This window comes from Neophocaena asiaeorientalis, unplaced genomic scaffold (genome assembly GCF_003031525.2).
Source record: "Neophocaena asiaeorientalis asiaeorientalis breed wild unplaced genomic scaffold, Neophocaena_asiaeorientalis_V1.1 scaffold85, whole genome shotgun sequence".
NCBI lineage: Eukaryota > Metazoa > Chordata > Mammalia > Artiodactyla > Phocoenidae > Neophocaena > Neophocaena asiaeorientalis.
The window spans coordinates 1,240,379-1,253,471 of record NW_020174301.1 but is presented as its reverse complement, the minus strand read 5'-3'; the positions used below and the strand labels follow the sequence as shown (position 1 = coordinate 1,253,471).

The 13,093-nt window shown below is 45.9% G+C and overlaps 1 protein-coding gene across 2 annotated transcripts in view; it reads right to left on the bottom strand.

The window, feature by feature from the left end:
• MXI1 (MAX interactor 1, dimerization protein) overlaps window positions 1-13,093 on the bottom strand; it is a 103,600-nt gene that overhangs the window by 73,331 nt on the left and 17,176 nt on the right. The window contains exons 1-2 of one of the 2 annotated variants that reach the window (XM_024755976.1): window positions 12,804-13,084; window positions 8,535-8,667 (exon numbers count right to left, since the gene is read on the bottom strand). In XM_024755976.1, the coding sequence (XP_024611744.1) occupies window positions 8,535-8,667; window positions 12,804-12,876 (206 nt within the window). In that variant the 5' untranslated portion in view covers window positions 12,877-13,084. Of the gene's footprint in view, window positions 1-8,534; window positions 8,668-12,803; window positions 13,085-13,093 lie in introns of those variants that run through there. The other variant, XM_024755975.1, reaches the window with a different exon arrangement.

Below are 13,093 nucleotides of genomic sequence, written 5' to 3'. Positions count from 1 at the left end.
ATTTCTACATAAGCATGTTTAAATTTTATACAAATAAATCATTTTGTTTCTTTAAACAGTCAGTGGATTAAATATGGTGTTTGTGATAAATTCCATTAAAATATTAGACTCTGAGCTTTTGGTAACCTGCCCCCACCCAGCAATAAACAATGATTCTATACAAAAATGAGATTCAAATACTTCTTTTTGACTAATAGTGCTATTTCCAGGAATGTAACCTGCCTTCCAAAGGACAACTGATTGGGTAACATGTTAAAATGATAAAAGTAAGTACACCAAACCTTAAGAGCCAGGCCTAGAAATCTAAATTTTAAATTGTAACTCATGTGCATTTACTGTTACCAACAAAGACTACAAAAAACCATCCAACAGATTAAGTATTAATGACAATACATTATCCAGAGTTTTTGTGGAGACTACAGATCACTTTTGTTCTGTTGTTCCTATAGAGGATATATACTATCACACAGGACTATGGTGATAGAAGTTAAAAACCTGAAAATTTACTTCTAATACCAAGGCAAACTTACCACATTTTACTCTCAAGTCTCTTTTATTACATGAGAGGAAAGGTTCTTTATAGTTCCTCAAAAAGAATCCTAAATTGCCCCGTCTAATTAATCAAAATAAGAGTAAAGGAAAATCAGTTGCTTTATCAAAATACGTGACTGACTAAAGACTAAAATTATATTCTTCTATAATTTAAAAATGCTTGTTTCAAATGGCTTCAAATCTCTTGTCATGTGGCCTCCACAAATGGTATTTACATAGTGTTCTCAAAAGACTAGCAAAAATATTTCCCATGATAAACAAAGACGAGGAAATAAATACCACATGGAAACCCTTTTATCCAATGTCATAAAACTAAATAAAAATAAAATCCATAACACTTTCCCCTGAAATGTATGCAGTAACATTAATAACAAAATTATCTACTAAACCAAATATTTTCTCTTATAAGAAATTCATTACTTAAAACATAAGGAATTTCTCTCTAATACTATGTTGTGGAATCCCTATGTCTCCTTGAATGCACATTAAATTTAATCAATGAACAAGTATATATTGTGAATCTATAGCATTTCCATAATAACCTTTTTCTATAAATTTAAGCTATTTACTCTCTGTACCATCATCCAACATAAATAAAAATGGCCCTGTCTATAACATCTTGCTGATTTGTATTATTTATCATTTTTACTATATACACTATCTTTCCAAATATACCACAAGCTCCTCTATGGTAGGGAAGCATGTACAGCAATAGTTCTATATATATAGTGTAAGTTCAATAAATTTGATTACAAATTATTTTAAGAGAGCAGTTTCAATAGCTAGCAAATAAGGAAGCAAATTGCAAAGGGTAAAAAAGAACTCTGGTGATAAGGCATTAAAACAGCAGGTGCAGACCACACGTTTCAGGCATTTCCCAGAGCAGAAAAGGAGAACAGTAAAACACATAAATTTCAGGTTATAGTCACTGAGTCTTAGTTTTTAAGTAGATTATTACTAAGGACTGTTTGCTGATTCCAGAGAAACAAATTGCAGGGATTTCTCTCATCTTCTAGTTGTACTGTGCATACCAGTCCAGTTTCCTTATCAAAAAAATAAATAAATTCCACTTCACCTCACAGAAATGTTCTGAAATTCAAAAGAAATAATAATGTATGTTAAAGGGCTTTGCACACAAGTAGCAAATTAAATGCAAGGTGTTATTGAAGATGGATTCTACCCTTTGATCCAACAATTCTAATTCTTCATGTTTATCCTAAGGATCTAAGTGGACAAATGCACAAAAGTATTTGTACAAAGATGTTCATAGTAGCCCTGCATGGCGTGAAAAAGTAATGTAAAATTAACATTTTAAATGTCATTAACAGGGACTTCCCTGATGGTCCAGTGGTTAAGAATCTGCCCTCCACTGCAGGGAACAGGGATTCGATCCCTAGTCAGGGAACTAAGATCCCACATGCCACAGGGCAACCAAGCCTGTGTGCCACAACTACTGAGCCTGCACGCTCTGGAGCCCACGGGCCACAACTAGAGAGAAGCCTGTGTGCCGCAACAAAGAGTGCGCCCACCACAACGAAAGAGCCCGCGTGCCACAACTAAGACCCAGTGCAGCCAAATAAATAAATAATTTTGAAAGCGTCATTAACAGATGGTTGGCTTAACAAATTCTGGTACTCACATGAAGTAGAATATCATGCTGTAATTAAAAATGACTTAACAGACGTGTATGAACTTGAAAAAATATTCAGGATAAGTGAAAGCAGGATTGCAAAGGTTCACAACCCTGAGATGCCTTCTTTCATCTTTCAAATTTGATCAGGTCCTCTATTATGGCCTTCACAGGATCCTCTATTTTTCTCTATTAAGCTCATCATAGTTTGAAATAATGTATTTATATGTTTACTTGAGAACATGTGTTAGATGATAATGAAGATTGTATACATATGTATACAAACACACACACACACACACACACACAGGGAAGAAAAATCTGCCAGTGTTTTAAAATGTCAGAAGCCAAAATGAAAATAAAAACAATCTAAAAAAAATATGCATACTTAAACTACATTAGCACTATTGAACAGAAATGAGATCTGGATACATATTTTGTCAAACCACACCACAAAACCTCTTTGATTAGATTAGTATTGGGGAAACTGTCTTCACTTAAGAAATGACAAAGAATCATGCTACAATATATCCAAAAGGAGGCAATGCTGTTTAATTTGTAAGGAACAAAATAGAAGAGAAAGCTTTCTTCAGGTTAACATTCCTGCCTCGTTAGAATTATGCATATACTGCTTAAAATCTGGCCTGATATTAAACTTAACCATCACTTATAGCTATAAGGCTTGGACAAAAATCCTTTAAGCATCTCTAGGCCACATGAGCTTTAACCATAAAATATATGATAATATCTTACCTTCATAAAGCAGAGAGCTGTACCAGATGAAATCCTGAATTCCCTTTCTATGATTTGTGACCTATATTACAGTATCACATAAATATTCTGGCGAAAGGCCTCTCATCAAATAGGAACAGAAGGAGTTGTCCTACCAACTTACAAGCCATGATCATGCAAGTCTCCTTCAAATGATACTTCCACAGGGGGATATGTTCTTAAGAAATCCAACAACAGCAAACTTATGCTTCAATGAAGCATTTAATGGAAAATCTGAGTTTGTTGAGGTATATAAATAATTCTTGAGAATTTTTCATTTAAACTTGGTTTTAGTGAAAGACAGAATATCACAGAACACATCAGATCACATCACTCAACATTTGGAAAGTACTTGAAGAACAACACTAATCTCATTAAGAGTTTAACTGCTACTAATTTCCACTTTTGTCCTGAAGCTTTGGGAGTTCTCTACTGGACAAAGACTCAGCAACTAGTTATTTAATATAGAAAAATTGAAAAATACAGACTAATAAGAAATTTCACAAAAATAAAAATAAGGCTTCATTCTATTATTCTGTGAACAAATAAGTACATGTTTAAGAATAAAAACCGAAGCTATGTCTCAAATTACTTCCACTAGGGGGGAAAAAAACCCTCTACAACTATACTAGAAAAAGAATTCACCCCGCTCCTGCAAAACAAAAAAAAAAAAAACAAAAAACTAAAGCCTTACAAGCAAAAGGAAAGTTGTTTTGTTTTGTTTTTTAGGTCGTCAATCTTAGCACATAGTACTGAAATACTGCAGCTGAAAAATGTAAGACATTTTTCATCAACTTTAAATTCAACCGTAAATTGGTATAGGTATACCTCGGAGACATCATGGGTTTGGTTCCAGACCACTGCAATAAAGCGAATATCTCAATAAAGTGAGTCATACAAATTTTTTGGTTTCTCAGTGCACATAAAAGTTATGTTTACATTATACTACAGTCTCTTTTTTTTTTGGCTGCATTGGGTCTTAGTTGCCGCACACCAGATCTTTGTTGAGGTATGCGAGATCTATCGTTTCAGCACGCAGGCTTCTCTCTAGTTGTGACGTGCTGTTTTTTTTTTTTCTCTCTCTCTAGTTGTGGCACTCGGGCTCCAGGGTGCGTGGGCTCTGTAGTTTGCAGCATGCAGGCTCTCTAGTGGAAGCATGTGAGCTCAGTAGTTGTGGAACGCGGGCTTAGTTGCCCCACGGCATGTGGGATCTTAGTTCCCCAACCAGGGATCGAACCCGTGTCCCCTGCATTGGAAGGTGGATTCTTTACCACTGGACCACCAGGGAAGTCCCTACTATAGTCTATTAAATGTGCAATAGTATTATGTCTAAAAAAAAAAGTACATACCTCAATTCAAAAACATTTTATTGTTAAAAAATGCTTACCATCACTTGACAATGCAGGGTTGCCACAAACCTTCAATTGTAAAAAACACAATGTCTGTGACGCACAATACAGGGAAGTGCAAGAAAATGAGGTATGCCTGTACTTACTACTTTGTAGATCACCTTAAAATAATACAATTACTATATGCATGTTACAAGCTCATACGAATATTTACTGTCAATATTTGACAGACTTATGGTTCTTTGCATATATGAGTTCTGATATCACTGAATTCTCATGTCACAGGATGACAATAGTAGTCTTTAAAATTAATTGTAGCATTCTGTAGTCTACTATAACATACTTGTTTAAAAGAACTGGCAATCTGAAGATTTTTATTCTTCAAATACTACATATTGTTTTCCCTTCCAGATGTATTATCATTAATATCCTTCAGAACACAAAGTAATCAGAGTTTGCCAAAGCAGGAATTGCACATTCTTCCATTATTTCTACTTACAGAGTCTAATATAATACTTGGCACAAAAGAAAAACTCAGTTCCAATTTAGGACAGTCTACTTGGAGTTTGAAAACCTTCCATTCTTCAAAAACATCTACTGTATACAGAGCACTGTGATGGGTACTGGGGATAAATCTTTAAGCAGAAGAGATTCAATCCTTGCCTTCATGGAGTTTTTAGTCCAATAAATGAGACATGAATTTATCAATCAGATAACTGTATTTCTACAGACTGTGATAAACAGTGAAGGAAAAGTAGGGATGCCATGAGGTATGTGAATACCTGTTCTAGTTTGGCAGATGCGGAAAAGGCTTCCCTGAAGAAGTTATTATTGAGTTGAAGTAAGAGTGTAATTAGATAGAGATAACATGGGGAAGAAAAATGATTCTCAGAAGAGAACAGAGTATGTGCAAAGACCCTGAGGTAGGAGGAAACATGGTATATTGAAGCAATTGAAGGAAGGCTAGCCAATATAATTCATCAGAATTGTATTTGGGACAAGAGTGGTTGCAGGGATACCAGTTAGGAGGTCGCGACAGCTGTCCAGGTGAGGAGTGATAGTATCTTGGATTAGGAGCGTAGCAACGAAGCTAAGAGAAAAGGCAGGTTCAAGAGATATTTAGGAGGAAATCAACGTTACGCTAAAGCCATGTAGAGTAGTGTCAGTAGAGTTTTAAAGATGACAGATCTTAATATTTTTCAGTTGTGAGACCAAACAGTAAAGAAGCTGGGAATTTGAACTTATCTTATACTACTCAATAAGCCAGATAGCAATTGCAGCCAGTTCTCTAATAGCAGTAACATCTTAGCCAGGGTGGTTTTTGGAAGTGTGCCAGAAGGCCATGAACCAAGACTAAAGTCAACCATAAATTTAAAAAATAATTATGTATTACAGATCCCACCTCCTAATTGGTAAAGGATTCCAAATGATAAAATTACTGGGATTTTCAAGGTACATGCTTTTAAACTCACATTACATCACGCATTTTCTCTCCTTTCTACTTCTATGAAAGTAAGGTTTCAAGGCTTGGGAGAAAGGAGGAATAGGAATTTATAATATTATGAGCCAACTCTCAGCATAAATTTATAAAGTAACATTTTATATCAGGAATATCATATTATATCTGAGAATATTAGGGGGGGAAAGTCAACCAACATTATATCTTAAGGATGCTACAATGTCAGGGAACAAATGTCACTTTATGACATACAAGAGATCAATGTTAAAGACGCATAAGAACAGCAACTTCCATATAGGTAGCTTTTTGATCAGGAAAATAAGACGCATATACTCATCAACTCTATTCCTTTCCTTGTTTCAGATGACTAATAAGTGAAAAATTTTACAAGTTTTCTTTCTTTCTGCTTTATGCAACCAGTATAATAAAATCTTTATTAAATCCAGTAATAGATTTAAAGTTAACAGGGAGTCTACAGTGCTCCCTTACAAATGAAACAACAACACTATCTCCCAAGTACCCCAGTATTAGAATTTGATCCCTGGTTCCCTACTCCATGAAGCAGAAATCTTAAATGGTAAGGAGAAATAATTTCTAGTGTTCCACTTTAACATACTAGTTCTCATCTAAAGGCCCCACCCTAAATCCCACACATGGGTGGACCTTGAGATAACATATCCTAAAATCTCTTTTTCTTTCTCTCTCTCTTCTTCTTTCTTTCTATTTATATTCCCATGAAAAATTACTTAGTCTTAGGTGGTCCAATGTACATGTAATTATTTTCCCTTGGGTACTAAGAACAACATGGCATACTTGTAGTGTTACAAATTTTCTGACATGCTGTGCTAAAATACACAGTAATTAGCAATGTGGTCCCACACACAATAGTAGAATCCTGACAAGAACACTAGCATGAAAGAGAAACATCACTTAGTCAAAACCCCAAGCTAAGCAAAGTATAAGTCAACAGATGACAAAGACATTAATGACCTGTAACATAACTGATAAAATCTAGAAATACACATCTTATTTATACCTCTATAATCCTTGAGTTGTTAGTAAAAATGTCGCATTTGCAATGATGGGGTGGTGTACTGAATAAGCAATATAGTAACTGATCTCTAACACTGTCAATACATCAGTGTCACAGAACTTCAGGGGAAGGTGGGACCTTGGTGAGTATGTAGTTCATCCCTCAACTTACTATGACGACAGTAAAGGACAGAGAAAAAATGTAATGAGATCATATACTTGATTTCTAGAAAGTAGGAAACAATAAATACTTGCAGCATGGCAGAATCCACGTTTGGTTTCCTACCTGGTATTTCTCCCATGTCTCAAAGTTAAAAAAAAAAATTTTTTTTTAATCTACACATGGATTGGAAAACTTATAAATTCCTGAATACAGGTTTTAATTGATGATACCTTAACCAGAGAAACTGTGAGGGGCAAGAAAATTTATGTGTGCTTTTTGTTTAATGCTGCATATCATACTACGTATTTTCATCCCAAACCTACCATACCACAACAAACCCTCTAGATCCACACATAAACATAAATACAGCATATTACACTTATGGCTAATTATTGTTATAATTTTAAAAATTGTTTAAAATACACAGAATAGTCTTAATGAAGAAAAGAAGCCGTAAAGGAAACACAGCTTTAAAGATAAGTCAAAGAAAGAAGAGTGAATCCTAGTGATGTGCCTCAGTAATCCAGAGTGGGACGATCCAACATTTTGAGCTCTGTTATATACTGGAACCTCAGGTTTTCTGCATCAATGAGTTAGAGCCCCTACTCCTGCTCCCTCCCCAATCCACCTCCCCAAGTGTTACTCAATTTCCTGTCTGGAGCTCTCCAAAGTCTTCAGGCAAACTTAGTTACCCAAAGATTGTTCTGTGTCCCTCCAAAATGAATGCTTACATTCTCTAGACCAAACTTTGGAAAAAAAGATCTCATTTAATTCCTTTTATCAATGGAAAAGGCAAGCATCTGTTGATTTTGACTTTCTTTTAAGACTGGACTTTTGAAAACTTCATATGAGATGAATCTTTAGAATTCACTGACCCTCTAGAATAAAAACACTGAAGAGACAGCCAGACACTACCAAAAATTTTCCAAAAAATATAAGTCAACTATGTCTGAGTACAGCCAAGTAAGCATTTTCTAAGTTTCTGTTTTGATTGAAGAATAAGCACCTTCTTTCTTTTCGTTTTTTTTTTTTTTGCTTTAAAAGTTCCCAATTCAATCTTATCATCCTTAAACAAACAAAAAAAATAGACTGTGCCCACTAACTTCCTACTCTACCTAAATATTTTTATTCCTTTGACAAAACCCTTGATTCTGTTTTATATCCTGCCTGAGCTATTTCTGATTTTTAAAAATTTTTGGATCGTCCAAGTTTAAAGCTGGCCCAAGATTGTATTTAGCATGGGGCTGCATGCATGGACACATGCTGCCAGGTCTCTGAACTTACTATCGCTGTCAGTCACAGACATCTCCACTTAATAATCCCCAGCAAGAACTTCTTTGGTTGTCTTTCCAGATTCTATTTCTTCCCTTCTACACAAAGGTAGGTTATGATTCCGAGACTTTATTATTTTAAAAGGGCCAAATCCCGAGGGATGGTGGGAAAGGCTGTTTCCACTTGGCTGTTCAGTGTTGCTCTAGACTCCGTATTAAAGAACTGAGGTCAGTTGGGCCAGCACTTCTGCCTGAGTATGTGCTCCCTCCCTCCAACTGCCCTTTTTAAACCTCCCCAGCTTGCTACCTGTTGGCAGTGCTGGTGTTGCTGCTCCCGCTGCTGTGTTTCTGTGCCCGGCTCAACCTCCGTGGGGGCTTTGAATGCTGCAGCCGGGGGCTCGGCATGGAGGGGAACGCTGAGGCGTAGCCATGTTCACACTCTAAAGAAACAGCAAGAAAAAAAGATACGATAAGAGGAATACACCCAAATTCATGGATCTACAGATCTCAAGTCCTTGCAGTAACAGGTTGCTGAAAACAAGAGAAGAAAAAGAGATAAATTTTTTCCACTCTTTCTGGTTGGAAGATAAAATTTCCAGTCCTTGCCTCGTCATCAATCCTGTGACATATACAGACCCAACTCACCCCAGGAAGGTGTACCAACACCTCCTCTAAACCAAGGAACTTCTCTCTCCTCTCCAAAATCCTCTTCTCCAAGAATTCTTGACTCAAACACCCTCATTTCTGAGACCAATTACCATTCACCTAAATTATTTCACTTGCCTCAAAATCCCTTTTCCTTTAACTATCCCCCTTCTAGAAGGTGTCTCTCTAAGCCCCACGTTTTTGTGTACTTCAAATAATTCAATCACCTAGTCTTAGGAGGACACTTTCTCTCAACACAATTTCCAGGGGCTGTACTCTTCATACCCCAATCTCTTTACATCTCCCTTAGTCTCCATTCCTAAGGGGATTCCATCGCATCGCACTTCAGATTCGAAGAGGTCCCTTGGCTACAAGTGTCTGTCCTCCGCCCTGCTCTTCAGCAGGCATTCCCTTTCTTTGCTCTCAGCCTTGTCTCCTCCACCCCGACCTGCACTGCTCCCAGCCCTTTCCTCCAGTTCTTTGCATCCTCTTTCCTCCCAGGTCCTCAGATCACCTCCACTCTCAACACCCTCCTTCCCTCTCCTCTGGTCCACCTCCACTCAGGGCGGCTCCCAGGTCCAGCCTGACCCCTCTCTCCATCTCCCGCAGGTGACAGTCTCCTCCCCTTCATTAACATACACACACCCACATGTGCCCCCTCACGCAGGCACCAGTGGTACTCCTCCCCTCACATACCTGCTGCCTCATGCACCTCTCCCCTCACATGCCCACCCCCTCTCACACGCACACCCACACACACGCACTCCCTCCTCACACACTCACCCCTCCTCACACACGCACCCCCTCACACACGCAGCCCCCTCCTCACACACGCACCCCTCCTCACACACTCCCCCCCTCACGCAGCCCCCTCCTCACACACGCACCCCTCCTCACACACTCCCCCCCTCACGCAGCCCCCTCCTCACACACGCACCCCTCCTCACACACTCCCCCCCTCACGCAGCCCCCTCCTCACACACGCACCCCTCCTCACACACTCCCCCCCTCACGCAGCCCCCTCCTCACACACGCACCCCTCCTCACACACTCCCCCCCTCACGCAGCCCCCTCCTCACACACGCACCCCTCCTCACACACTCCCCCCCTCACGCAGCCCCCTCCTCACACACGCACCCCTCCTCACACACTCCCCCCCTCACGCAGCCCCCTCCTCACACACGCACCCCTCCTCACACACTCCCCCCCTCACGCAGCCCCCTCCTCACACACGCACCCCTCCTCACACACTCCCCCCCTCACGCAGCCCCCTCCTCACACACGCACCCCTCCTCACACACTCCCCCCCTCACGCAGCCCCCTCCTCACACACGCACCCCTCCTCACACACTCCCCCCCTCACGCAGCCCCCTCCTCACACACGCACCCCTCCTCACACACTCCCCCCCTCACGCAGCCCCCTCCTCACACACGCACCCCTCCTCACACACTCCCCCCCTCACGCAGCCCCCTCCTCACACACGCACCCCTCCTCACACACTCCCCCCCTCACGCAGCCCCCTCCTCACACACGCACCCCTCCTCACACACTCCCCCCCTCACGCAGCCCCCTCCTCACACACGCACCCCTCCTCACACACTCCCCCCCTCACGCAGCCCCCTCCTCACACACGCACCCCTCCTCACACACTCCCCCCCTCACGCAGCCCCCTCCTCACACACGCACCCCTCCTCACACACTCCCCCCCTCACGCAGCCCCCTCCTCACACACGCACCCCTCCTCACACACTCCCCCCCTCACGCAGCCCCCTCCTCACACACGCACCCCTCCTCACACACTCCCCCCCTCACGCAGCCCCCTCCTCACACACGCACCCCTCCTCACACACTCCCCCCCTCACGCAGCCCCCTCCTCACACACGCACCCCTCCTCACACACTCCCCCCCTCACGCAGCCCCCTCCTCACACACGCACCCCTCCTCACACACTCCCCCCCTCACGCAGCCCCCTCCTCACACACGCACCCCTCCTCACACACTCCCCCCCTCACGCAGCCCCCTCCTCACACACGCACCCCTCCTCACACACTCCCCCCCTCACGCAGCCCCCTCCTCACACACGCACCCCTCCTCACACACTCCCCCCCTCACGCAGCCCCCTCCTCACACACGCACCCCTCCTCACACACTCCCCCCCTCACGCAGCCCCCTCCTCACACACGCACCCCTCCTCACACACTCCCCCCCTCACGCAGCCCCCTCCTCACACACGCACCCCTCCTCACACACTCCCCCCCTCACGCAGCCCCCTCCTCACACACGCACCCCTCCTCACACACTCCCCCCCTCACGCAGCCCCCTCCTCACACACGCACCCCTCCTCACACACTCCCCCCCTCACGCAGCCCCCTCCTCACACACGCACCCCTCCTCACACACTCCCCCCCTCACGCAGCCCCCTCCTCACACACGCACCCCTCCTCACACACTCCCCCCCTCACGCAGCCCCCTCCTCACACACGCACCCCTCCTCACACACTCCCCCCCTCACGCAGCCCCCTCCTCACACACGCACCCCTCCTCACACACTCCCCCCCTCACGCAGCCCCCTCCTCACACACGCACCCCTCCTCACACACTCCCCCCCTCACGCAGCCCCCTCCTCACACACGCACCCCTCCTCACACACTCCCCCCCTCACGCAGCCCCCTCCTCACACACGCACCCCTCCTCACACACTCCCCCCCTCACGCAGCCCCCTCCTCACACACGCACCCCTCCTCACACACTCCCCCCCTCACGCAGCCCCCTCCTCACACACGCACCCCTCCTCACACACTCCCCCCCTCACGCAGCCCCCTCCTCACACACGCACCCCTCCTCACACACTCCCCCCCTCACGCAGCCCCCTCCTCACACACGCACCCCTCCTCACACACTCCCCCCCTCACGCAGCCCCCTCCTCACACACGCACCCCTCCTCACACACTCCCCCCCTCACGCAGCCCCCTCCTCACACACGCACCCCTCCTCACACACTCCCCCCCTCACGCAGCCCCCTCCTCACACACGCACCCCTCCTCACACACTCCCCCCCTCACGCAGCCCCCTCCTCACACACGCACCCCTCCTCACACACTCCCCCCCTCACGCAGCCCCCTCCTCACACACGCACCCCTCCTCACACACTCCCCCCCTCACGCAGCCCCCTCCTCACACACGCACCCCTCCTCACACACTCCCCCCCTCACGCAGCCCCCTCCTCACACACGCACCCCTCCTCACACACTCCCCCCCTCACGCAGCCCCCTCCTCACACACGCACCCCTCCTCACACACTCCCCCCCTCACGCAGCCCCCTCCTCACACACGCACCCCTCCTCACACACTCCCCCCCTCACGCAGCCCCCTCCTCACACACGCACCCCTCCTCACACACTCCCCCCCTCACGCAGCCCCCTCCTCACACACGCACCCCTCCTCACACACTCCCCCCCTCACGCAGCCCCCTCCTCACACACGCACCCCTCCTCACACACTCCCCCCCTCACGCAGCCCCCTCCTCACACACGCACCCCTCCTCACACACTCCCCCCCTCACGCAGCCCCCTCCTCACACACGCACCCCTCCTCACACACTCCCCCCCTCACGCAGCCCCCTCCTCACACACGCACCCCTCCTCACACACTCCCCCCCTCACGCAGCCCCCTCCTCACACACGCACCCCTCCTCACACACTCCCCCCCTCACGCAGCCCCCTCCTCACACACGCCCCCCCTCACCCACGCAACCCCCTCCTCACACACACATCCCCTCACACACGCACCCCCCGCCCCACACACGCACCCCCTCTTCACACACTCAACCTCCTCACACACGCACCCCTCACCCGCCGCACCGCACTCCGTGAGCGGAGCTGGAGTGCGCGGGCTCAGGCGGTGGAGGAGGCGGCGGCGTCCAGCCGTTACCTCGGTCGCGGCGCTCCAAAAACTCGGCCGCCTCCAGCAGGCGCTGCACGTTGATCATCCGCACCTGCTCCATGGGCACCGCGGGCGGCGACAGGGGCCTCTCCGCACTCCCTTCCCCGGCCGACAGGAGGCGCCTCAGGCGGCTACAATCCGGCACCGCCCCGGGACATGTGCGGCGGCGGGCGGGCCAGCCCCGCCGCGGCTCCGCGCGTTCCCAGCCGCCCCGCCGCCCCCGCGGCTCAGCAGACAGCCGGCGCGGAGTTTGTTTACCTCTCCGCGCGAGCACGGGG